This window comes from Penicillium malachiteum (assembly GCF_028827825.1).
Source record: "Penicillium malachiteum strain IBT 17515 chromosome Unknown utg000001l:1.0-8184562.0:1.0-8186909.0, whole genome shotgun sequence".
NCBI classification, from domain to species: domain Eukaryota; kingdom Fungi; phylum Ascomycota; class Eurotiomycetes; order Eurotiales; family Aspergillaceae; genus Penicillium; species Penicillium malachiteum.
The window spans coordinates 1,080,997-1,105,498 of NW_026643094.1; the positions used below are offsets into that span (position 1 = coordinate 1,080,997).

At 46.7% G+C, this 24,502-nt stretch overlaps 9 protein-coding genes across 9 annotated transcripts; 5 read left to right on the plus strand and 4 right to left on the minus strand.

The window, feature by feature from the left end:
• Positions 1-1,874: 1,874 nt before the first annotated feature.
• Positions 1,875-3,858, plus strand: N7483_000409 (flavin-containing monooxygenase; the record flags this gene model as incomplete). Its single annotated transcript, XM_057083847.1, has 3 exons — positions 1,875-2,189; positions 2,252-2,515; positions 2,575-3,858. The coding sequence occupies 3 exons, from the start codon at positions 1,875-1,877 to the stop codon at positions 3,856-3,858; spliced, it is 1,863 nt and encodes a 620-aa protein (XP_056949996.1).
• Positions 3,859-4,063: 205 nt separating this feature from the next.
• N7483_000410 (LLM class flavin-dependent oxidoreductase) lies at positions 4,064-5,536 on the minus strand (the record flags this gene model as incomplete). The annotated part of the gene is made up of 1 exon (XM_057083848.1): positions 4,064-5,536. One exon carries the CDS (start codon positions 5,534-5,536, stop codon positions 4,064-4,066), a length of 1,473 nt encoding a protein of 490 aa, XP_056949997.1.
• Positions 5,537-6,601: 1,065 nt separating this feature from the next.
• Positions 6,602-8,451, minus strand: N7483_000411 (uncharacterized protein; the record flags this gene model as incomplete). The annotated part of the gene is made up of 3 exons (XM_057083849.1): positions 6,602-6,719; positions 6,895-7,245; positions 7,313-8,451. The coding sequence occupies 3 exons, from the start codon at positions 8,449-8,451 to the stop codon at positions 6,602-6,604; spliced, it is 1,608 nt and encodes a 535-aa protein (XP_056949998.1).
• Positions 8,452-10,782: 2,331 nt separating this feature from the next.
• On the plus strand, positions 10,783-11,640 carry N7483_000412 (YoaK family protein; the record flags this gene model as incomplete). Its single annotated transcript, XM_057083850.1, has 1 exon — positions 10,783-11,640. The coding sequence occupies one exon, from the start codon at positions 10,783-10,785 to the stop codon at positions 11,638-11,640; it is 858 nt and encodes a 285-aa protein (XP_056949999.1).
• A 1,414-nt stretch (positions 11,641-13,054) lies between these two features.
• N7483_000413 (slipin family protein) lies at positions 13,055-14,238 on the plus strand (the record flags this gene model as incomplete). Its single annotated transcript, XM_057083851.1, has 3 exons — positions 13,055-13,241; positions 13,326-13,443; positions 13,503-14,238. 3 exons carry the CDS (start codon positions 13,055-13,057, stop codon positions 14,236-14,238), a joined length of 1,041 nt encoding a protein of 346 aa, XP_056950000.1.
• Positions 14,239-14,967: 729 nt separating this feature from the next.
• Positions 14,968-16,032, plus strand: N7483_000414 (uncharacterized protein; the record flags this gene model as incomplete). Its single annotated transcript, XM_057083852.1, has 1 exon — positions 14,968-16,032. The coding sequence occupies one exon, from the start codon at positions 14,968-14,970 to the stop codon at positions 16,030-16,032; it is 1,065 nt and encodes a 354-aa protein (XP_056950001.1).
• A 321-nt stretch (positions 16,033-16,353) lies between these two features.
• Positions 16,354-18,308, plus strand: N7483_000415 (glycosyltransferase domain-containing protein; the record flags this gene model as incomplete). Its single annotated transcript, XM_057083853.1, has 2 exons — positions 16,354-16,521; positions 16,665-18,308. The coding sequence occupies 2 exons, from the start codon at positions 16,354-16,356 to the stop codon at positions 18,306-18,308; spliced, it is 1,812 nt and encodes a 603-aa protein (XP_056950002.1).
• A 3,292-nt stretch (positions 18,309-21,600) lies between these two features.
• Positions 21,601-22,493, minus strand: N7483_000416 (uncharacterized protein; the record flags this gene model as incomplete). Its single annotated transcript, XM_057083854.1, has 3 exons — positions 21,601-22,122; positions 22,277-22,432; positions 22,488-22,493. The coding sequence occupies 3 exons, from the start codon at positions 22,491-22,493 to the stop codon at positions 21,601-21,603; spliced, it is 684 nt and encodes a 227-aa protein (XP_056950003.1).
• Positions 22,494-23,214: 721 nt separating this feature from the next.
• On the minus strand, positions 23,215-24,474 carry N7483_000417 (H(+)-transporting V0 sector ATPase subunit d; the record flags this gene model as incomplete). The annotated part of the gene is made up of 4 exons (XM_057083855.1): positions 23,215-23,298; positions 23,354-24,225; positions 24,295-24,383; positions 24,443-24,474. The coding sequence occupies 4 exons, from the start codon at positions 24,472-24,474 to the stop codon at positions 23,215-23,217; spliced, it is 1,077 nt and encodes a 358-aa protein (XP_056950004.1).
• Positions 24,475-24,502: the final 28 nt, after the last annotated feature.

The following is a 24,502-nucleotide window of genomic DNA, read 5'->3' on the forward strand; positions in this document are numbered from 1 at the left end:
TTGGTCTTCACAATTGTGATGATCGTATTTGTAAGAGGCCTTCTCACTAACCTTTCAAATTTTTTCGTGGTCATACATAGCTAAATCATCTCATCACCTCACAGGCTCCACTATCCTTTCTCTCTTCTTTCTTTGCGCTTAATATTGAAACTTTCCCTCATACTGATGGCAATGTCAGCTTTCCAAGCAGCTGGATATACTGGCGAGTCTGTAAGTCGTTTTCGTCTGACATATGGTTGTAGCCTAAGTTGAGACTAACTTACCTGCCAATAGATGGAATCTCAGTTGCAATTTTTGTGCCCTTGGTTGTTGGCACCCTGGCATATGGCCCAATGAAAATCATGTGGGAAAATCAGCGTTCTTTTCGCATTCTTTTCATCAAAAACGTCTTTCCAGTGACAGAAACACAAACTTCAAACGTGTGGAGAGCACCGAAAAGAAGGAAGTTGTGAGTTCCCATTATAATGACCAGCTCACTCGACTGACGCGGAATCGAAAATTCCGCCTGAGAAAAGCCCAGGGTCCTGATGTTGAGTTAGGACAAATTTGAATTCATCTTGTAGTATAGTAGACCTTAAATATAGACCTCTTTTCTTACTTGGGTTGCAGTGGTTTTTTTCGAGTTTCCTCACTGGCAGAATACATACAGACTTACGAATAGACTAGATTTTTCTTTTATTTATTCCATCTGGACATGAGTATGTCCCGAGGTCCCTCTTAATTTAGCTATCTCTTCCTTTTGGATATCTCTTAACATCGGCTATCTCTCATTTTAGATATCTCTAGGGTTGCCAGTTACCTATATCCAACTATATAGTAGCAGTTATTAGCCTTCCTCTCCATATAATCATGTAGGTAACCCCGTTGGTACTTACATACAAAGAGGTGTAGCTCATCACTCACCTATATATGCCACTGACTCAGACTGAGCCCTGTACCTAAGTATGTGAGCATCCCTGTCTGAGAAAATGGATGTAGACACATCTGGCCAAGCACTCGCGTGCTGATGACACATGTGCATCCATGGATGGATACCTACATTTCCCATTTTCAAATGCTCGCTGCTTCCGAGTCATTGGCAGTGCCGCGCGAAGCGCGGCGTGAGGACTTGTGTTCAATGATCTACCTACTCCAGTAACATGAATGCCTCATCTAACAAAAGTAACCACGCCCGGGCAAGATATTATTTGGAACTTCCACCCGGGCATTTGTCTACCACATACGACTGGGTGCCTGTATCCAATGCCCCTTTACACCCGTCCAGTACTTAGCATGAATGCCAGTATGTAGATATGACTGTTGTTTTTACTCTTCTTTGCGTCTTTCTAGGTTTTCAAATGAATTTCTCTGTGATCCGTCGCGATATGATTGTGATAAAACCACGGTATCGGCCGAGACAGAGTCCATGCATAGAACCAGAAGGATCTCTTTTAAAAATTGCCTATAATTAGTGCCTATCAAAGGTACCATTGACCCCAATACTGAGCATAAGACTCTGCATGTAGAACTCGTTGCCCCACAATGGCGTTTTGGGTGGAGTTTATGGTGTCGTTGACGGGAAACATCCCCTCACGCAATCGCAGTTAATGATGATGTTACCTGCAACAAATCAGTCTTGGCAATTATGCAATATTACCAGATACTCAGCGCTGGGTAATTATGAGGAGAGTGGTGTTTTAACTTCAGTCCCTCTGTTCAGTAAGCTACGAAATATGTGGCGTGTAATACCGTTTAAATTGCGTGCAGGATACTACTAGATACATTAAGCATGAACAGCCCAAATTCAAGCTATCAGCAAAGTAATACTTTTCTCCCATTTCCTGTTTCTTTCCAGTCGAGGACTCAGACTAAAACACTTGAATCTAAATTCGACCATGACTCTATTAGAGAACCCTCATGTTACGGCGCTGCCTTCGTTTCCCAGCGTGTCACATTCAGAGCCAGTCAAAGCTCCTTCAGATCCAGCTCGAGCGCCCTCGGTGACGATAAAAAGCACTCTCAACGACCTTGATTCCGGTATTCAAGCGTTAAAATCTAATTTTACTATTGAAGAGCACCCTGTTGATATAGTAAGACCTATTAAAGTAGGCGTCATTGGTGCTGGGCTCACGGGCGTCAACGCGGGTATACTGCTACCGGCTAAGCTTCCCGGGCTTGATTTACGAATCTACGATAAGAATTCAGATGTGGTATGAATAGAATCTCTCTTTCAATGTTTCAAATGAAAATTTCTCTGATTATTCTAAATCAGGGAGGGACATGGTTTGAGAACACCTACCCTGGTGTGAGATGTGATATACCCGCACATGCATACCAATCGACATTTTCGCCCAATACACAGTGGACAGAAGAATTCGCCCAGGGAGCAGAAATTAGAGACTACTGGCAGAGTGTTGCAAAGAAGTATAATGTCTATCAGTATATTCGGTTTCAGCAACAAGTGCAAAGGGCGGAGTGGCTGAATGAAGAGGGGAAATGGAAGGTTTCTATCCAACATCTAGATGGATCTGGCAAGGTGAGAGAGTCATACTTCAGCTTGTCGAAATAATTTATCGTTTCTGATTCCATTTCTAGGTTTATGAAGAGAAGTTGGATATCCTTATCAACGCCATAGGTCATTTCAACGCCTGGAAACTTCCTGATTACGAGGGGATCAACAACTTCAAGGGTGCTCTCTTCCATTCATCCAGCTGGGAGCATAATGTTGATCTGAAGGGGAAGCGAATTGCACTTATTGGAAACGGGGCCTCGGGACTCCAAGTTCTTCCCTCAATACAGCCTCTTGCCAGTCATGTCGACCATTATACCCGTAATCCAACTTGGATCGCGGACTCATTCAGCAGCGGAAATAACGGTGTCCGTCGTCTTGAGCCAAACCTGTTTTCAGAGGAGCAATTGGAATCTTTCAAAGACCCTCAGAAATACTTGGAATACCGCAAAGAGGTGGAGAGCGGGTACTTCCAACGCTTCAGTGCGATTTTCAAAGATGCGCCCGACAACAAGGCCCTCAAGGAAAAATGGACTGAGCTTATGCTACAGCGCATCGCCGATAAGCCTGAATTGGCCAGCCAGATCCTCCCTGATTTCCCACCAAACTGCCGTCGTCCCACTCCAGGACCTGGATACCTTGAGGCCTTGACCAAAGATAATGTGGACTACATCCGGACTCGGATTAAGCGCTTCACTGAGAAAAGCATTATCACCGAGGATGGTGTTGAAAGGGACGTTGACATTGTCATATGCTCTACTGGTGCGAACACAGACCACGCTCCCCCATTTTCAATCATTGCCAACGGCATCGATCTCAAATACGCATGGAAGAGAGACGGTACATTCGGATTCCCCTACTCATACCTTGGATTTTCGACACCAGGTTTCCCCAATCTTTTCTGGCTTGGTGGTCCTTACGCTGCAGGTCACAGTGGAACCGTTCCAAACAGCATGGAGAACCAGATCGTCTATGTGGCTAAGGTCTTGCGCAAGATACGCAGTCAAGGTATCAAGACTATCGCACCATCAAAGCAGGCGACAGATGATTTTGTTGAATATTGTGACAATTTTTATCCGCGAACTGTATGGTCGGCAAACTGCAGCTCATGGTATAACGGTGGTCAACCCGGCTCGCGTATCCATGGCTTGTTCCCTGGAAGTGCATCTGCCGCGAATTACATCCGTCGAGATCCTCGCTGGGAGGATTGGGAGTATACTTATGTCAATTCTAGTGGCAATCGCTTTGCGTACTTTGAGAATGGCTGGACTTCGAGAGAGAAGAATCCTAATGCTAATTTGGTGCCGCATCTCTATCTCCCTGAGGAGGTTGATTTGAAGAAACATATGGAAGGGTGGTGGGATGTTTGAAGTAGACAAGTATTACTTAGATTTCGGTGTTTTCATAGAAACAATTTTATATTATTTACAGAAATGAATCGCTTTGGCCTCTAAATTTTACTCGAAAAGTGGATCGCCTTCAGTTTTGGTGGAGAGAATTTGAATTGCATTTTCTATTTTCATATGATATTATCATTTTCATTCGATATGAATGCACACAACTCGCCTTGGGCGCTTATTGTGACTCTGTCAATGAGTACGGAGGCACTTCTTGACCCTTCTTCCAGAAGTACTTGGCTCCTGGGTGAGCATCAGGGAGTCTTGACTGTCCCTTTTTTCCATACATGTTCTCTCGGAACGTTCCACCCTTGACAACATAGTCAGACCAGAACAGCCCACGCCTCTGGAGCTCTGGAAGAAGCAAATCGATAATATCATCGAATGTCTCATCGAGAGTTGCATAGCTCAAGTTGAAGCCATCGACATCGCCAACGTCAACCCATCGTTCCAGCTCATCAGCGACTGTCTGCACGCTGCCGATGATCTTGACTCCATTCCCACCCAGGGTGAGATATTCAGCGATAGTTTTCTTATCCCACTTCTTTCCCTCTGTGCCAGGCACAGTGCTCGCCCAGTGGTTGACCATGCTACGCACTGCAGGCTGCTCCACAAATCGGAAGTCTTGATCCTCAGCATAGGTCGAGAGATCATATCCAGTCCATCCACCAAACAAAGCCAGCGCACCTTCCGTGTCCCCATACTTCTTGAAGTTATCGAACTTGGCGTGAGCCGCCTCATCTGTCTCCGCAACGACGACCAGAGCTCCAGCCACAACCTTAATTTCTCGAGGATCGCGACACAGCTCAGCAGCCTGTTGACGGATACTATCCACAGACGGACGTACTAGCTCGGGTTTCTGTGCATGCAAGAATACCGCCTCGGCATGCTTCGCCGCAAATGCTTTGCCCGCAGTTGAAGTTCCAGCCTGCAAAATGAAGGGCGTACGCTGGGGACTAGGCTCACAGAGATGAGGGCCTGAAACCTGGAAATATTTCCCCTTATGATTGATCTGGCGCACGCCACGAGGATCCGCATACCGTTGACCCTCGATCGCACCATCGGGCGTCGCATCACTCTGATTCCACTCCACAGCATCATCCCTCCAAGACGCCTCCCAGAGCTTGTAGGTGACATCGAGGTATTCGTCGGCAATGCGATAACGTTCATCATGCTCCACCTGTGTATCTAGACCAAAGTTCCGGGCCGCGGAATCCAGGTACGAGGTAACAATGTTCCAGCCGATTCGTCCATTGCTGAGGTGGTCGACGGTTGAGAATCGGCGCGCGAGTGCATAAGGGGCGTCATAGGTTGTTGATGCGGTCACTCCGAATCCGATGCTTTCTGTCACGGCTGCCATGGCTGGAATGCTGTATAGGGGGTCATTTATTGGGAACTGGGCGCCGGCTGGAATGGTTGGGTCTAGATTCGCGGGGCCTCGGTAGACATCATAGCCACCGAGGACATCGGCGAAGAATATCGCATGGAATTTGGCCTTTTCGAGCTTCTGGGCTAATGCCATCCAATGCTTGATGTTTTTGTAGTCGGCGCCTTTGTCTTTAGGGTATCGGAATAATCCTGGATTCAGGTGGCTCGGCGAGTGCATTGCAAACGCGTTAATTATGAGCTGCTTTTTCTCTGTTGAGCCCATGCTGATGGTTGGTTCAAATTGATGTCGCAGGGTGTATTGACTTGAGAGAACAATTGGTGATTTCACCCGGCTCCAGGACTTTTTTTGACACTGTAAGCTCGTGATTTTTCGTCATATTTATCAGTGCTAGTAGTACATCACGTCTTCAATTGAGTAACCCCGCAGCCCACATGCTACAACATGGCGTGCAGGGTTGGCAAGACGCGAAATTGGAGTCTGATGGCGTCAGCATCGGCAGAGTATCGCAGGCGGAGCTGACCATCTTCTCGACCGAGTGATGGTTTTGGAGAGGGGTAGATATGAGGGGCAGGCTGAAATTATGCTTTGGTGGATGTGATATTCGGCAGTATGGATTTAGTATCCCTGGAAGTCCGGGATGTCCTGGCGTTGTGGTTCCCGGCCTCGTTACATTCCAACTGGTCAGTGATGCTCCCGCCCGGGCGCGCGCGTACTACTTTCTAAGGGTTCTTCTCAGGCTTCTACATAGTTTTCACCATTTAAGAGATATAAATTCAGAGATAATACTTTTCGCTTTAAATTATTAGATCCATTGAACCTGAACCTTGGAACGCAGGAGAAGGATTTCAAGTTTGGACTACTGAGAACATCTAGCTGAACTCCCAAGGTTCCCGGTATGGTGTTGAAGTACTGTTATTGAATAGAGTAGGATTAGACACTTCAAGTTTGTCGTAATACAGCATTGAATGTGTGGAGAGGACTACTAGTAGTAGAAAAAAAAATGCGGTTCTAAGGTCGATCTCTCTCTCGGGCCAGAGATAATTTGGATGAATATTTGATGGGACTGGGATGAATGGCTATCCCTATCATATCCGAGTCGTCCGAGTCTGATATATATGTATTACCTAGGTACTGTATACTACGTTATTCAAGTTCCAAGGCTCAGATCATGAATCCACAACCTTGGAAATTTAGTTTAGTTTATTTAACTTTAAAGACACATGTGGTAAACTTAGTTGAAACTTTTGATTCAGTATATTGCAATAAGAAAAAGAACAAAAATCCAATTCAATTTGAAGCAAAAAAATAAGAGGGAGAAAACATATTTCAATGCGGGAGACAGTGAAAAAGAAACAAAAAGACAAAAAAGAAATGTGCATCATCCGTGAATCGAACACGGGCCTCGTCGATGGCAACGACGAATTCTACCACTAGACCAATGATGCTAGTTGATGTAAGGGATGTGAATTAAGGCTTCTTGAACCTGTAAGCTTAGATGCTATTAGTATTCCTGACTGCAGAATGCCGAAGTGTTTAACACGGACTGGACCGAGCACACATCATCTAACAACCAGACTTCAATACATACACTCAGGCTTCAATTCTACGCAATTCCCGACCCATCCGCCAAGGCTGTCAAGTTCCGATTCCCCTGTATGACATACTGCTTGTTGGCAGAAAGATTATCCAAAAAGCTGTCCGGCACATGCAAAGTATCCTTGATGATCTCTTTCGGAGTGAGCTTCAACCACTGTCCCACAGATATATCAGTGAACCGAGTAGCCTGGAGCATTTCAAGAAACACAACATCCTCATCTCCTGTGTTTTCAATGTAATGTGTTGCGGTTGCTTTCACATATGAAATATCTCCAGCGGAAAAATCAATTGTGGCCCCAGATGTTGGTGCTTGATAGACACTGACTCGTGCATTTCCGGCGAGGAAAAATCCCCACTCATCACTGGTACCGTGCCTACAAGAAAACCTTTATTAGTGATTGATCTTCGCAACCATCTCTTTGAACAGACCAAAGAGCATACCAGTGGATCTCTCGCATTGCTCCCGGCTTGATGGTTACGAGTGCTGCACTAAACATTTTCGCGATCGGAAAGCTTATAGGGTCGATAATCTTGATGCTTCCACCAGGCGTTTCATATGCTTCTTGCTTAGACAAGTGGTACGTATAGCTTGAATTGCCAGATGCAACGCCACCAGGTCCAGGAACAATCTGTTCACTCAAATTCTTGGGAGCGGGTGTTCCGTTGAAGATGTACAATTGATCTTGAGGCATTTCATCGAAATCCGAAAGCGGAGCTTGGAAATTTTTCGATAAGACCTCCTTAGGATTACGCAGGAACATCTCCGTGATCAAACTTGTCCCGCCGTCGCTGAAATCACCTTGATCGAAGACGAGCATGAACTCTGCGCCTTCATCAAGTGCTTGTAGTGAATGAGGTACACCGGAAGGGAAATACCAGACATCACCGGCAGTAACATCATCCGTGAATGTTTCGCCATCTTCGTTCATCGTTTGAACGCGGACGCTTCCGTTCAAGACAAGGCTCCATTCATTTGCTTGATGCCAGTGTAGCTCGCGGTAGGCCCATGGAGCCAGCTTCATGTCGACCCCAGCCATGGCTGTGGCGCCAGGCAGATCATCGGTGTTTTCTTGTCGAGACCAGCCTGCATGTCCTGGAAGAATACGGTTATGGGAAAGACCGAGAGGCCACTTCCCCTGCGTCACTTCACCACTGTCAGAGCCAGGTGGAGCGAAGGTGTTGGGATTCAGGCGATCATAGGCATATGTCCGTGGACCGGGGTCTGTAGAGCCGAGATCACCACGAATGGGCTGGGGATTTTCAACGTCCTTGAAGGTGAATGGGATTCCTATATCTGCATTGGCACCCTGCCCAAGGCCTAGTTCAAATGCAGACTGGGAGACCTCCCCGCTGCTTTTGGAATTCACTTCGTTTTCAACAACGCCAAGGAGGGATGAAGCCCCCCGCAGAGGTGTCCTTACGGATGATTCATCATCGCCGACGGCAGAGGCCCATCCATAAGGAGTGGAACTGTGAGGGAGAGCATAACTGCGCTGGAGAGTACTGAAGAGAATGAAAATGGGGAGACACAGTCTCAGCATAAAAGTGCGAGTCATGATAAGTATACACAGATGAATCATGTGTTTCAAGGCTCAGAATGAGGATGATATGAAAACAGACCAGAGGTACCCGAGTGACTCTTTTATACCCTCATCGGAGAGATATATGATCATAAGCCCCCGCCAGCTTAGACTCAGACCATGAGGGGTATCAAGGCACCTCCAAAGTTCTCCACAAAGCAAAAGTATTTACCCCGATGTAAGGCACCCAACTGCTGAGTGCTGACGTCCATATGCATCTGTTGATCCAACTAGCTGCATGTATTTTGTTGCATCTTCCAAGATTGTATGAAAATGACCAAAAAGAAGCTTGGAACCCCTCAATTCGACCTAATGACGATCAAGTCAGTGCGAAACTTTGACTGCCTTCTTCTTTAGTCTGAAGGCATCGAACTCATCCTATTTTAGACACAACTTGATCAACCCCGACAAGTTTAAAATCGATTGAACTCGCAGAAGATCATGGGGCCCAGGCTCTCCAATTCATATTCAAGATTTTGCAAATGTTGAATTGGCGTCGAATAGAGAAAATGAGTTAGAGTTGAGCCAGCATCATTGAATGGTCTTCCGCTAAAACATGCCTGCGTCATTGTTCTCATAATTGATCCTTTTTTTTTAAATAGCAACAGTGCGGGTCCGCACTATGTAAGTTCAAGAATTTACTCGACAGTTGTACTCGGGAGGTTTATGCGGACGCATTGGAAATCATTTACAGACATCTGGATAAACCTCCTAGCTTACACTTCACTTCGATCTCTATTCTAAATAGACCCATATTTCGTAATGGGATAATAAGATTTAACAGAACTGGATTTTTAAAGAAAAACAATGCCGGCTATTCTGTAGTAGAAAAGAAATTTTCCTCCATTCAACTTGAATTATTCAAACTGTTTATCGATTTCTGCGTGTCATATTCAAATTTTCAAGTTCAACATCGAACATTTTAAACCATTCCATAGTGGGAAATAAACCAAAATCAAAATTGCAAGTGCATGAACAGGATTGGAACCCTGTTAGTCAAACTGGCTATTGATAGCAACCTTACAGCAACAAGAGACCTGACAACTATGTTGATCGGCATATGCAATCCCTTTATGAAGAGAATGACTACACATGCGAATGTCCCCACACGCCCTATAGGGCTGATAGTGGATCCCCGTAATGGTGTTGCCTGGATAGACCCATCCAGATGTGTATTCAAAGATGAATAGGTATTCTTTGCAATATTACTGTAAGGGTTGCCGATTAGCCGACTCAGGGTGTAGATCTCGGGCTATTCTGCCTTTTTCCCGTACATGTTGGTAGATAGTCGGGGAAATAATGGAGCGAGCTCGAGATAGAAGCTAAGAGATTTTACACACCCTTTTCCTTTTCAAAATGCACTAATTATTTCTATTTGAAGGACTAGTTGGATAAAATAGATGAATGCTTATATATTGATATAGCCCAAATGAGATGCACGGTGAGCTTTGAACATAATAGCATTCGGATAATTCGGACCAATGGTTCACTTCCGATTAGAAGACCAATTCCGAGTAAGAAAAAGCGGAGTAGACGGCACATTCGGACTTAGAACAAGCTTTTACAAGCTTTGAGCAGGTCGGGTGACATACCTCAATTAGTCGCTGAGGCCTTCTTCAAAATGACGCCCGGGCCATGAGGTCTTCCTCTTGATTGGTGTCGTGAGCCGACGGGCCAGTGGGAGGCACAATCTTCATCCTTGCGCGATTTAAGAGGATATTCCACGGAGATTCTTGCTTTTTCGAGGAGAGGATTGAGTTTATTAAGTCGCGTGAATTTAGAAATTATAGAAGAGGAGTCCAGTTCGGTTAAGCAGGATTGGCTTTTCTAGGATGAGACTAGGATGAGACTGCATACCTTAGCTGGGGTCTGCAGATGGCTGAAATCCCAAGGTTCTCATCAAATAATCGGAAATAGCGAGGTCAGAAGAGATAACCGAACACCTGGAATTAACTTGAACTAATGCATTCAGTCACATGAGCACACTGTAGGTAACTTATGTTCAAGGTCGCGAATACATTCTTCATAGGTACCTCGAACTACTCTCGAGTCTATCGTTTTGGATGCTACTTTTTCTTACTTGTGATCGGGAAAAACATGATTAGTTAAGAAATGTTCTGAATAATTCCCAGGTTTTCGTACTATTGAAATTCTGGAGCCTATAGGTCCGTCCTGGATGAGATCTGATCTTCTCGAGGCCCACACTGTAATACCGTTCTTTACCCTAGGGCTGAACCGAGGTTCCGAGCTTGTCCTGTAACAATTTCTCGAATTCCCTCCAGGCAATTTTCTCTATCTCTTCAACTGCAAGGTTGACTGCAAGATTGCACCATGTCTTCTGAAAAGAGAGCTGACATCCCTGATGATGAAGTCCAATTGGCACCTCCCCTCAACAGGAGATCAAGATTGAACAAGCGATGGGGAGAAACCGTGGATACCAATTTCACAGATTTAATTTGCCTTCTTCTTTGCCTGAACACCGGATTATGTGATAGTTGCGCATTCAATGCCTGGTCCTGTTTCCTTGCTATGCAAACCGGTAAGATGCCAGCTCTTCAGATCTCTCGCTCCATGATGATCAAGCTAACGATCCCAGGAAACACCATTGTCCTCGGACTAGGCGCTTCCCATCAACCACTAGGAGCCCCCAATGGATGGGCTCGATCTATCGTATCAATCGCAGCCTTCGTTATAGGCGCTATGACCTTCGCCCGATGCACAAAGGCACTTGGAGCCCGTCGTCGTGGAACACTCTTCCTCTCATTCTGCTTCCAAGCACTCCTGATCATTATCGCAGCCGTCTTGATCCAGACAGATGTGGTTCAAACTCAGAGTGGAAGACAGTTTACGTTGGACCGGCCACTTCTGACTCTGGTTCCTATCGCGCTGTTGGCATTTCAATCTGCGGGTTCCATCAACTCAACTCGCATGTTGGGATTTAATGAGATCCCCGGAGTCGTCTTGACTAGCGTGTACTATGATATTGCGTCGGATGCTGGGTTATTTGATGGGATTTCTCAGAACGCGAAGCGCAATCGTCGGATTGGAGGGGTTGTGATGCTTTTGACTGGGGCCATTGTGGGAGGATGGCTAAGTCGTACGGAGGGAGGTATGGCGTTGGTGTTATGGCTTGCGGCTGCTTTGAAATTCTGTGCAGGAGTTGGTTGGTTATTTTGGACTCCGGCTTAATCGGCATGTCCATATCGTGTGATCAGTGAGGCCTTTTTTATTTTGTTTCTACTCCATAATAGTTAGCGCGGGGCACGGAAGTTTTACAATTGGTTCATAGAGAATAGATCAGTTTAGTGCATTGTTGTTAAATTAGTGAGACATACAGAGTCCACTTGTGGCTTTTTTGCGCGATTATTATCCTCCACAACTCATTCATCTTGTCTGCTGACTACAGCTAGTAGATTTCATATTCTCTACAGCTATGGCACTGACGATAATATTGAAACACTTATCCCCCAAACAAAGGATCTCTTGGTATTGAACCCTGCCTCAGCACTGCCCCAAGTTTAAACCGTGGCCCGAGTGGATCACCTGGCCCGTATCATGGGGGCGAACCGGAGGTCTTGGTGCTTTACGTCAGGGCAACCCAACTCCATGCTAGCCAACTCCATGCTAGCGCCCGACACATGAACAAATCATCAACTTGAATTAGATCGTCTTGAGTCATAATCTCCGAGAACCTGGGGCCTTTATCTTCTTGACACCTGCATCGCCCCGAACTGTACTGTTTTTTGAGATCATTCGGCCCTCAATGTTCTGAGTGCACGGAAGTCAGCCTCGCCCCCTTTAGAGGCTCCACTGGTCTTGGCTCAAAGAAGGGTCCACTGCTCCGTAGAAACCATCTGGAAAAGTGTGGGCCTCACGTGTGGAATGTCCCGATCGCTATGGCAGACAGCCCTGCATACCATCGTCACAACAAGCACCCTAGAAGAGTCCAGGAATGAGTAAAAAGGGATTGCACCGTGGTATTCATTACGGTCCAGGGCTAAATCACCGGTGCAGCCGTACATACTTCGGTATGCCCGAGTTCTGTATACCGTGAAGAGTGAGCTTGTAGAATAGTCGTCTTCCTAGATTCTCAAAGCCAAGCTGCTTGGACGCGTCTGGTTGGGGCCAACCCGAAATAGTAAAAGAAGACTCGGCAGGTTAGATCATCGACTCATTGACGAGGTTCCAAGTGACTTGGATCCCGGGTAGACGGCAGCTCTTTCAACCAATCTATTCAGTCATAGTGGATACCTGAGGTAACCTGGGGGAGGTCCTGTTGGTCCTAAGGTCCTTGCGCCCGGGGGGGCTCAGCAAAGGCTTAGAAAGTGAAAAAAGTGATCAAGTCCTGAGAAGAAAGCAAGAAAATGCGTAGGACTATAATTGGTGGTGAAGCCATGTAGGGCGCCCCACTGCGGAGAACTGGGCATATGTGAAATGTTGAAGTTGTACGGTTGGTCAAGGCTGATCGCGGGAAGCTCTGTTTACAATGGGACGTTTAAAAACCTTATGATTTCCCCTCATTCATCTTGTCATACTTTCTTCCCTGTCTCCTTTTCGTCTTTCTTTCCAACTCAACTCATCTCAATACTATTACATACCCACAATGTCTTTGAACGGTGCAAGCACTGGTAAGGCTCCTGTAGGACAGGACCCTACCTCCCAACGCGACCCAAACCGCGGTTTAGTCAAGGTCCAGCCTGCTCGCTTGGGAGATCTGCAGCCTAGATATGCCGCCACAATTGAGCATGATTCGGAAAACCCCGATGCGCATGGATGGTACTCTGAGATGAGTAAGTATAGCTTGATATTACCACACTTGATATTGAAATGACATAGTCACGAGGGCAGCAATAGCTAATATCAAACCACCACAGTTCATAATCTGGGCGCATGCATCGGTTTCTGTGGTGCCATTCCCTGCTGTATCTGTTGTCCCAACCCCTTCAAGCCTGTCGATCAAGGTCAAGTTGGTTTGGTCTCTCGATTTGGACGGTATGCACACCAAAGCTTCACTTCTAAAAGATCTATTTTGCTAATATCTTACTCTATAGCTTCGAGCGATCCGTCGATCCCGGTCTGGTCAAGGTCAACCCTCTCAGCGAGCACCTCACAACTGTGGATGTCAAGATCCAGATCGTCGAGGTGCCGCGCCAGGTCTGCATGACCAAGGACAACGTCACTCTGAACCTGACCTCCGTTATCTACTACCAAGTTACCTCCCCACACAAGGCCGCGTTCGGTATCTCCAACGTCAAGCAAGCCCTCGTCGAGCGTACCCAGACTACTTTGCGCCATGTCATTGGAGCTCGCGTCCTTCAAGACGTGATCGAGCGTCGCGAGGAGATCGCCCAATCTACATCCGAGATCATCGAGGAAGTTGCCGCTGGCTGGGGTGTTCAAGTCGAGTCGATGCTCATCAAGGATATCATCTTCAGCAATGATCTCCAGGATTCACTCTCCATGGCTGCTCAATCCAAGCGTATTGGTGAGAGCAAGGTTATCGCCGCTCGCGCCGAAGTCGAATCTGCCAAGTTGATGCGTCAAGCTGCGGATATTCTTTCCTCTGCTCCTGCTATGCAGATCCGCTACCTCGAAGCCATGCAGTCCATGGCTAAGACTGCTAACAGCAAGGTTATCTTCTTGCCTGCTATGAACCAGACTGTGCAACAGCAGCTGCTTACGGCTGAGAATGCCGGAGAGGGTCCTAGCACTCATGGTCAGTCAAACAGCCAGTTTGATGATGGATTCCAGCAGGCCATAAATGCGCGCGTGGTTGAGAACATTTAAGATGTTTTCTTCATGATTGCTGTGTCTTTGCGATGTCTTTTTTTCAGCTATTCCCTTGAGAGGATATGGACTTTATCTTATTGTTTCATGTATATTGCTTTACCGAGGACTGAACCGATTGCCCGATCAATACGGGTGATTGGTCTTCCCTGTGAGCTTTAATGTTTCTGTATTATGGCTTGATGCGACTGGATCTATGACGATACCCACCCTCTTTTGTTGCTTGTTGTTCAATGATTGGATATTCTAATTACGTTAGTATAATTGAGATACATTCCTGCTAAGAAATATGCATTTTTCCTTGATTCAATGTTCGCTTTGACTTGAATGATAGGATGTAAGTGTCAATCACCATGATGTCACGGTGCTCTATAGGAGTAGGACCGTTTCAGGATGGTGAGCCTGCAGTAATAAATCCTATTGGTATTTTTATGATTCTTATCACATTTTTTATCAGAAGCGTATCTGCATACCAGAGGGCAACGATGTAGGCTTTATTGACTTGAAAAACAGTGATAATTATTGTAATTGACATCTCGAGACTCCAGATGTCAGATTGTATAGATGTACCTGGCGTGACCAGTTGACAGCACAGGGAATTCACCGCCTATGTCCGCAGTAGACTCCGTACACAACTCTCCCCGCCAACAGATCCCCAGACTTGCTTGACTCCTATTAAGCTCCTTATTTCAAAGGCCGCTTAAATTCGAGCCATTGACATTAATGACTATGGCTTCTCAAAGCTACACCTCGACCTCTCGAGCTAATATTAAATCCCCTAATGTATCCGACGCGACCCCCAACTTCGCCGATTCAAGCTTCGATCCAGCTGAATTCCTCAACGAATCCCTTTCTCCATTGACGGTCGCCTCATCACAACTCAATGCCTCTCGAACACCCGGCTCTGTGCCGTTGACTGAACTATCAGCCCAAGTGCAGTCGCTCCTGTCACAGATCAGCGCCCAGAACGTCCGTTTATCCAGCACATTGTCCCAGCTGAGCGATGAAATTCTGCGCAGCGGTGGCCGTCTTGCGTACGAGGTAGAAGTATTACGAGGAGAAACTATTGGCTTGTCCGAAACCTTGACCGAAGTATTGCGAGACGATATCACCAAGTTCATTCCAGACTCAAATACAACTCTCCCTTCAACTGCCGAGAAGACCGCAACCGAAGCTGCGACAGAGGATACTACATCTACCAAGGAGGACGAGGTGGAGGTCACAGAACCTGTACAGAAGAAGGATGCGATTGCGGACCCGGAATACATTACAAACCTACGCACTCTGAATCAAGTCCGCTCGCGACTAGAGGACGTGGTTCAAACCTTCGGCGACGCTATGGAGTGGCCTCTACCACCCTCGGAAATCTCTTTCTCATCATCTTTTATATCTGTCTCTGGACCCGACATCACTGTAGATGGCAGTGACCAAGAGGAAAAAGGCCAGGAGGTTATGAAGAAGCTACGAACAGAGATATTGGAACTGTTGGACAGTGCCGGGAGTGGCCGTGCTGGATTGGATGCAGCCACCCGCCGTGTGGAGACACTACGGACATTGGCAACTGTATGGAAAGGCTCGGCGGAGGAGAAGGCGCGTCAGCGATTTGTGGACAATCTCGGTCGTCTGGTGGATGAGAGGCGACGCAATCTTGATCATCATAAGGCGATGGCTGAGCAAAGCCAGCGTGGCTCAAAGTCAAGATCGGAACCAAGACGAGATGGGGATAGTGGAGTAGCAGGAGGTGGGCTATTCCGCAACCTGCAGCGATTAAAGGAAGAAATCTACCTGGAGTAGATTCAAGTTATAAAAAAACCATACCAATTTATACAATAAAGAAGTTCAATTTATATGAAACATTTGAATTTCAAGGATTACTTTTATTTATTCTATATGAAAACTTGAACTACCACAGTGCTTGTAATCCTTTGTGTGACGGGAAAATGCCGATCAAGTCCCAGATTAATATGCCGTTTCCATCTCCACCTGCATCGATTGCGTACCTCCCGCGTGGCCTTTGCTCCATAGAATGAATCGTCGTCAACCACGAGGGTTTCACGACATGTGCAAATCGTTCTTTAATTCTATCTGAGGTCGTTCCGGCTTTTCTTCCTCAGCATGGCGCCTTCGAGCCCGCCATTGCCACAGTTCGAGGAGGTCAAATTAGCCACTACTACCATGTTGTGGCGGTTCTACCACCAAAGGCCTCGTACACCAAGAGCCAAAGCCATCGCATATTCTGCGATTGCCTTCTTCTTCTTTTTATTCATAATTTCATCATCAAGGGTGAGTTCTTTGAAGACATTCCCTTGACTTCCACGGGTGCGCTCGACGGGCATACCTCGATCACCGGTTCAGTAGCGCTGCGAACGAGAAAGACGAAGGAGAAGAGACAAACGCCAAAGTACTAACGATTGTTACGTCCACAGAGAAATGAACCCGACTTCTGGGCCAAATTCCCCTCCCTTCACCCCTTTCCAGAATCCCCCGAGAATGCGCAGGTTGCACTCCCTCAACGGACCGACATCTTCATGAACCAGACCCTTCCTCATGACCTGGACAAACCCAACCCTCAACTCCATGTCTTGGTACCAGCCCAACAGGGTTCGCGCGGCACATGTCGAGCATTGGCATCAGCGATGATCCTAGGATACCCACCACCAACCCTCGTCGGATACGGACACGAAACGACCGGCGCGACGGACTTCGAGAAGACCGTGGACCGGATGACCCGCATACGCGATTATCTGAAGCAGAGCAAGGTAGTCCACGACCACGATATCGTTTTGATGGTGGATGCCGATGATGTTTTCTTCCAACTTCCACCTGATATTCTTGTGACACGGTTTCAAGACATCCTGCGGAAGAACAATCGCAAGTTACTCAAGAGGTACGGAGTCGGCACAGTGGAGTCAACAACTGAGGGCGCACCACCAGATCTTGTACAGAAGTACTCGCAGCGTGTTCTCTTTGGCGCTAGCAAAAAGTGCTATAGTTCTCTGGAAGATGATGCGGGGTGCATTTCTGTGCCGCAGTCAACGCTTCCTCCAGATGTGTTCGGCTGGAAGACAGATATCTATCCCGATGGACACCTGAATAGGCCTCGATGGTTGAATCCTGGTGCTGTCATTGGACAAGCGGCAGACTTGCGACTCATATATGATGAGGCTCTACGAATTCTCGAGCAGCGTCGTAAGAAACACGGTGACTACCAGGCATTGACGCAGATGTATGGACGACAAGAGGTTATTCGTGAACTGGAACGACGTCGCACTGTGAATGGTATCACGGAATGGTTTCAGGGACTCTTGGGTATCAACGAGCCCTCCAATATCTCAACCATCAGTCTTCGTCTTGAGACGGGTCGTCGGTACGAGTTCGGCATCGGAGTCGATTTTGAATCGCAGCTCTTTTTCAACCAAATCCTCGCTCGCGATGATGTCGAGTGGATCAAGTTCAATAACATCACCAAGACATCGATTCTCCAGGCCCAATATGGTGTCCCTCGTGAACATCGTCTTCTTCTCCCTAGTGACATTGCCGCTCTCCCGAACCCATACAACCAGAGTCGGTTCGCCAAAGACCAAACTACCCGCCCAGAATGGGATGCTAAGCTCGATAAGCTGCCCAATCCGGAGCAGCACTCATGGCATAATGCACCTCTGATGACCAACCCCCACTCCGCTACTGTCCCCGTCCTCGCGCATCTGAATGGAGATGAGAAACTCCGAAATGCCTGGTGGGAGAAGATGTGGTTCTTCCCCTGGGCCCGTGCTCTTCTCCGTCGATATGTCCGTGTTGCCCACGGGTTTGACGCCGCACAGTCAGCGCTGCTAGGTGGTCAGAACTGGTGGGATATGCGTGGAGGACGAGGTGGAGTGTGGACAGACGAAGAGAACTGGGTCACACTATCAGAAGTCTGCGAAGGCCAAGAGCGAGATCTCTTCGATGATGACTTAGGACCTTGGGCCAAAGAGAATGGAGATCCAGATGAACCTGTTTACAACAAGTTTGGAAACATCATTCACGGCAAAGAACCACCTGAGGCAGCCGAGGATGTGGAAGAGTGGTAATCCCTCTATTCAATTTCTCTTCCTCCTTCGAGGTCTTTTGATGTTAATTAGCGTTGCTCATCTCGAGTTGATGTCTTTGCTCCTGTGTACATGAATGATGCTGTCATATTGATGTGCAATCGGATGTTGTGCTTTGAAGCTTTATGTATATACTTGCTTCTGCGTTCGAAGCCATGAGATCCAATGATCTTTTTGCTGAGCTTGATACCACTTTGTGTTTTTTGCTTTCTGTTCGGGTTTACTATTATCAGATCGCCATGCTATGGGATTCTGTACCTCATTCTGCTAAGGCGTTTTAATTGGGTGGCTTCTCCGTCGTTTACCATGTTCATAGCCTTGACGGACTACTATAGATATGATATTGTGATTAGAATTGATTTACTGGTGTCAGTATGAGTGTTACTAGTGCTTTACTTCGTAAATAACTGTCAAACAACTGGTTTAGCTCAAAGAATATTTCAATATTGTCATATTTTGGAAAGGTGATTTGATATCCAATAAAATATACATAGTATGAGAGTGTTATTGTTCAGCTCTGAGGTTGGTCAATGACTTCCGAGTCGGTGTGCAATCTCCCAGAGGAATAAGGCAAGTCTGAGTGTTGAATTCTGAGTACCAACAAAATTGACTCGCTCGCTTCAAACTTGAGAGAAGCTGCCACGTAGATCGTGAACAGATACCTGGGATGCGGAGATCGCACTAAGCGCCGCATATGGTAAACTATAGGACAAAATTTAAAAGCACCCAAGCGAATGAAAAGGAAAAACCGAAAGGAGACGCGCTCTATGCGCCACTATCTGCGCCGAGTAGCCTTGTTCGAAGCGCTGAGCGAGTTTTAGTTCAAGGAAGAGCTGAAGGTCTGCTATGACCGACACCCGAAGACTCGTTATCTGATTCCTCTTCTGCGCTTGTCGAATCGATGTCCTCGCAGTACGCGCCATCCGAGCTGGAAGAGGAGTCCTCGCTATGCGGCATCGGCATCGGCAGCAGCAGCAGGGGACTTAAATGTGGTGGTGGCGGTAGTGGTTCAACTCAAGAGAATCCGTTACTATGTAGTGAGCGGGTTTGGTAGGAGATGTTCATTATGTTGTCACTTTGGTGGCTAAGTAGCTAATTTGATCATATTCATGGATGAGTTGGGGCTTGGTAGCAAAAGCCCACTATTCGAGGCCTCAATTAGAAAAGTTGGACTGGACTGAGGTAAACCGAGAGAGTGAGGTGGAAGTAATAAGATTTCCAATCACATGGCCCAAGAAATGAAAATCCCCTCTTCGGGACGAGGAAAGAGTTTCATCAGCCTAGCACCCACCTGTTCGACATACATATACCCGTTTGCCGAGGACAGAGCGCGAGCTTTGCGCTCGAAAGTGACCTGTAGGGTTTCCTTCATGCTGCCCGGGTCTGCTGACGTCCTCCGTGTCTCTTCGCGACTTAGGATTGTTTCGCAATTCAAAAGTTTCCTTCCCTCTAGGTCACATATGCCCACTTGGAAGACTCGACCGGTGCTTACACATGCCTCGAGATCTATACAAACAGCCAAGGGCATCGCGAATTTCTCTAGGATGCCGCTCTTTATCCTCTCTGCCATATCTTTGGGTGCAGGGGTGCCATTTGACCTTCACGCAAGTTGTAAATGGCCCATCAAAGGCAAGGCATGAATTGCATGGTATTGTGGCTCTATGTCCATCGTGGTGCTGGCTTTCATGAGGCTTTCTTTGGGGTATCCGAGAATGTCACCATTCATTGCCTTGAAGTATGTGTTCTTTGCCATGTAAAACATAGTTCATTTGAGGATTTATAACTCCTGCCAAAGGAGTCAACAGAGTGTGAGCAAGATTGGTGTTTGGAACAAGACAATGGATTCAAGGGAGACTTACCTAGCTTGAGGGCCCTATCCATATAAATCATCTTCTGTATAAAGTGTGTACTGCCAATAGGCTATGCCGAAGCGGGAGTTGCGTCTCATTGAGTTCAGAGGACGACGACGCCTTCCGGTGCAAGCCATGGACCGAGGTAAACTGGCCACTTCTCAGTGCTAGACAAGTGGTGGCGGTCCAAGTAGCGAAATTGGATTTGACCCCGCTGATGTAGGTATCTTCGACCCGATCAGTGCTTTGCACTATCAACAGCTCTTTCAAGGTCGGCGTGTAGGTCTGCACGAAATTTGTTTCGATTGTGTCGGAGCCATCATAGACACGCTCTACAATGCTCGAATACTCATCCACCAGGAGCTGTTAGTAGAACGTATCTTCATAGGTTAAAGTGTTGAACTCGAGCGGATCCTCAAGGAGAGATAGTACGTGAGGAACCGACACATCATGAGTCCTGAGCATACTGATTTCTTCGCAGTACAATGTCATGGACTTCAAAGCGCAGGCCTCTGGTGAAGACTAGGTCGCTATGACACAGAATCCAGGGTTATCCTGGATGTGTTTCGACGTATAGGTATGGATATCGTGCAGGCCGAGGATAATAGTCCATCCATCGATATCAGGGTGCATGACATGGCAGTGCTTTGTTCTGCTGCATCAAGGCGTTGTAGTTCAAGTTGTAGCCAGTAGACTAAGCGAGCCTCTGTGACTTAGGCGTTGGATGCTTGATGGGAAGGGTAGGCTTCACGCGATGGACGTGCCGCCTCTGAGTCCAGCATCCAGGCAACATTTTATATGATAGTGTTATGGTATGTAGGAGTAGCTGAGGTAAATAGCTCAAGAGATGGATTCATTTACATGTACCATTTATAAATGATACGATCATGATGGATGTTCCGCCAAACTTTCAAGAAATTTGTGTATGAGTGATTACTCACCTACAAATAGGTGACTCACTTCCAAGGTTATCACTTGTGGTCAAACAATTCAGAAGTATAACCTTATAATATCAAATTATGTCTCAGCTAACCCTGACTCGAATCTTGAGTGCTCCCACGAGGAATTTACCTCTCATTACACCCTCATTAAGCTCTTATGTTTCTTTGCAGTACATGTATTCCATGCCTCAAGCTCTGCTGCTGCCCAGGTGGTCTCTACAAATTTATCAGTAGCGATTGATATGGATTTCCACCAGTTACACGTCCCTGTAGTAGGCAACCATTTAACTATTTAAGTATGTCTATTGATGAGTATAGGTGTGAGTGACTACTGGCTCCGTAGTATGACTTTCATCACTGAGCATAACTTGAAGACTTATACAGTAGTATTCAAAGGCCAAAACGGCCGGGATATCAAGCACTAGAAAAACCATACATCTTTTTAAACAAAATGGCAAAGAAAAAGGGATAGTCTTTGAGATCTTAATCATAATTCTTACTCAAGACCTCTCGAATAATCCCCAGCACAATCTGCACATCTTCATCCGAGATGCGCGCTTCTCTCTCCTCAACAACGGACTCAAAAAGCGCCAGCGCTCCGAAATCCTCCTCGCCTTCTTCCCCCTCTCCATTAACACCATTCTCGTCAACCTCCATTGCATCTCCATTGCCATTAACATCTTCGCCGTTCTGACCCGCGGGGCTGGAAGCCCCAACTCCCAAATTGAGAATCATAACCACTTCCGCCTTGGTCAAGCCGTAGGGCTGCAATTTCATAATCAATTCACGGAGGGCATGATCCATAGGTGTTTGCTCAGACGGGATGACAGGAGGAGGGATTGAAGGTTTGGAGGGGTCGTTGTTATCTATGTCGCTGCTTTCAGCTGCTGGGCGCATGGTTCCCATCATAGCTGCTGCAGAGGCAGATTGCGAGGAGGAAGGGCGAGGTGTGGAGCGAGGATATTTGAGGATGTGTGGTGAGATGCGAGAGACATAATTGTGAATCTTAATAGAGTGAAATGAGATTGTTAGCTTCTCGTTCCAGATATCGGTGGGCCTTTTTTCTCTCTTCTGGGAAGGATTCGGCTGATTTCAGGCTCGATCTCTGCCTAGGATAGAATTTGGGTGAAAAAAGCAATTGTAAGGTCGCCAAGCTTACCTCTTTCACGACTGTGTTATGATCTCTTAGGTCAGGGCTAGGAACCCAAAGGCGATCGGCATTCGATGGCGGGTTCGGGGAGCGGCGGGGTGGATTGGATGTCAAATAAGCTAGAACCTCGATATTGGTGAGGACAGCAGACTGGGGGTCAATGATCTGAAGGTATATATCAGCATACTGTAAATTATAGCATTCGATCAGAAAATCCTACCCTCATTGTGTTGGATTGTGAGATGTTTAGATATTCTTCAAAAGGTAGAAGTTCAAACCGCAGGGAAAATTGCATATTTTGCCTGTATAAAATGGCGGTATATCAGGCGGTCTCAATTACTATAGATCTCAGCCCGCTTCACTGGTCGGATTCAGATACACCATTCAATTCACCCAGTATTAACCTATTTAAGGAATTCTGATTCGAGTACCTGAGATTCTTGAAGAAAAGTCTAACTTTGTCTGTTCTGCTTTCGATGTAGACATTACCTTGCATGAGTTATTTCAAGGTTGGGATGCGGCGCGGGCCCTACTCCAACTCGAAGGTTTCTGGCATACATTTACGGCATCATCAGAGCACTTTAGAAATGCCAACCTAAAAATGATATTCCACCAGCCGTATACTATTTGCGATACTCGGATTGTGGAGCTTCACTGCTGCCTTCTATAACTCAAGGACTCCATTTGCCCCGATAGATTTTGCGCTTCTATTCACAGAGATCAAAATTGCCAAACGCCTGAAAAGCTGGGAAAGGAGAGAAGAAACCGAAACCAGTGGCAAGTTGCCCCGGTTCGGGGAATCGATGCGCTCACTTCAAATACTGAGAAACAAGAAACGAACTGGGTACTCTATACAACAGAAATGGCCGCCAAAGCAAGGCCATGTAGCCAAATGGGGTTAAATACAGAACAAATGGAAAGAACAAAAGTCATGAAGATATCCAAGCTTAGAAGACAGAGATAAAGTTGCCGATTCTCTCCTTCTGGTTTTGAGCAATGCACTCCGAAATCCAGGTTACGTTCCGGATTTCCTAGCAACTGTTAGTTGATTTCTGTTTTGCATTTTTCTTGACATGGAAATCTTACCTGCTCCTTCAGCTTCATCCACGCGTACACCACCGCTGGGGTGAACTGACGGGTGAAAACGAGCTTGCCCATCTCCATCTCCTTCTGGTAAAACAGATCTTCAAGACTCTTTCCATCGCTGCCACCCATGCCACCCATACCACCACCGCCTTGGCTCAGGCCAACTGCATCAAAAAAGGTCTTGTACTCTGCAACAGCACTGACAGCAAGGGCCACACCCTCGACATCCTCTGCCCGAGACAACATCAAGCTACCTTCTGGGTACAGCTTTCCGAATTCCGGGTACAACTTCCTCCGCTCTTGCTTGGATAGCTCCGTGCCGAATGAGTTAAGGGTAATATTAATAGAGCGACGGTCTGCCTCGAACTGCAAGATCTCCGACATGACTTCCTGAGTCGGGCCGTTGAAATCAGAGTCTGTGTTCACAAACCTGTGAAAGTCCTCCAGGTAGTTCTTGTACAGGGTGTTGCGAACGATCTCAATGTTCAGCTCGTCCAGATCCTGGTGGTTCAAGCTGCCCTTGAAATAAGGAGCTAGCGGGGTCTCAATCAAGACGGAGTTGTAAAGTTCCTCGATATTAGTGGCAACACACAGCACAGGCAAGGTCTCGAACCAGCCGAGGGGGTGGCATCGTTCCAGGAGTTCTCGAGTATCGCGCTCATGCAGAGTACCGGTGATGAGGAGAGCGATGTTGTCGATCATGTATCCATAAGTTAGGTACTTTAAGAATTTGGCTGTTGACCCAGTTGACTGCGCGACCAAGTATCGGAATTCTGACACCAGCTTGTCGGTCATCCTGCCAGCGAGGGCGGAGGTGGAGGGGTTCGGGGAAGAGAGGCGAGGAAATCGCCATAGGATGGACCCAGTTGAAGCTTAACATCTGGAAGAAAATTAATATCAGATATTAATAACAGTCAAAAATGTCATTAAAATTTATGTACCATCAATGGACTCGCATTGTGTCAAGTTCGAGTAGTTCTGGCCGGTCAGAAGGCTGTTCTTATACCCACGGACAATGCCTTCAAGGTATCTAGAAAACGACGGAATGATAAGCACCACTATAAAATCCCAGTGAAGGACCAAGCTTACCCAGAGTTCACATTGAAGTAAAGACCCTCCATTGCGACGACAGTGAAGTGGTGTAGTTGA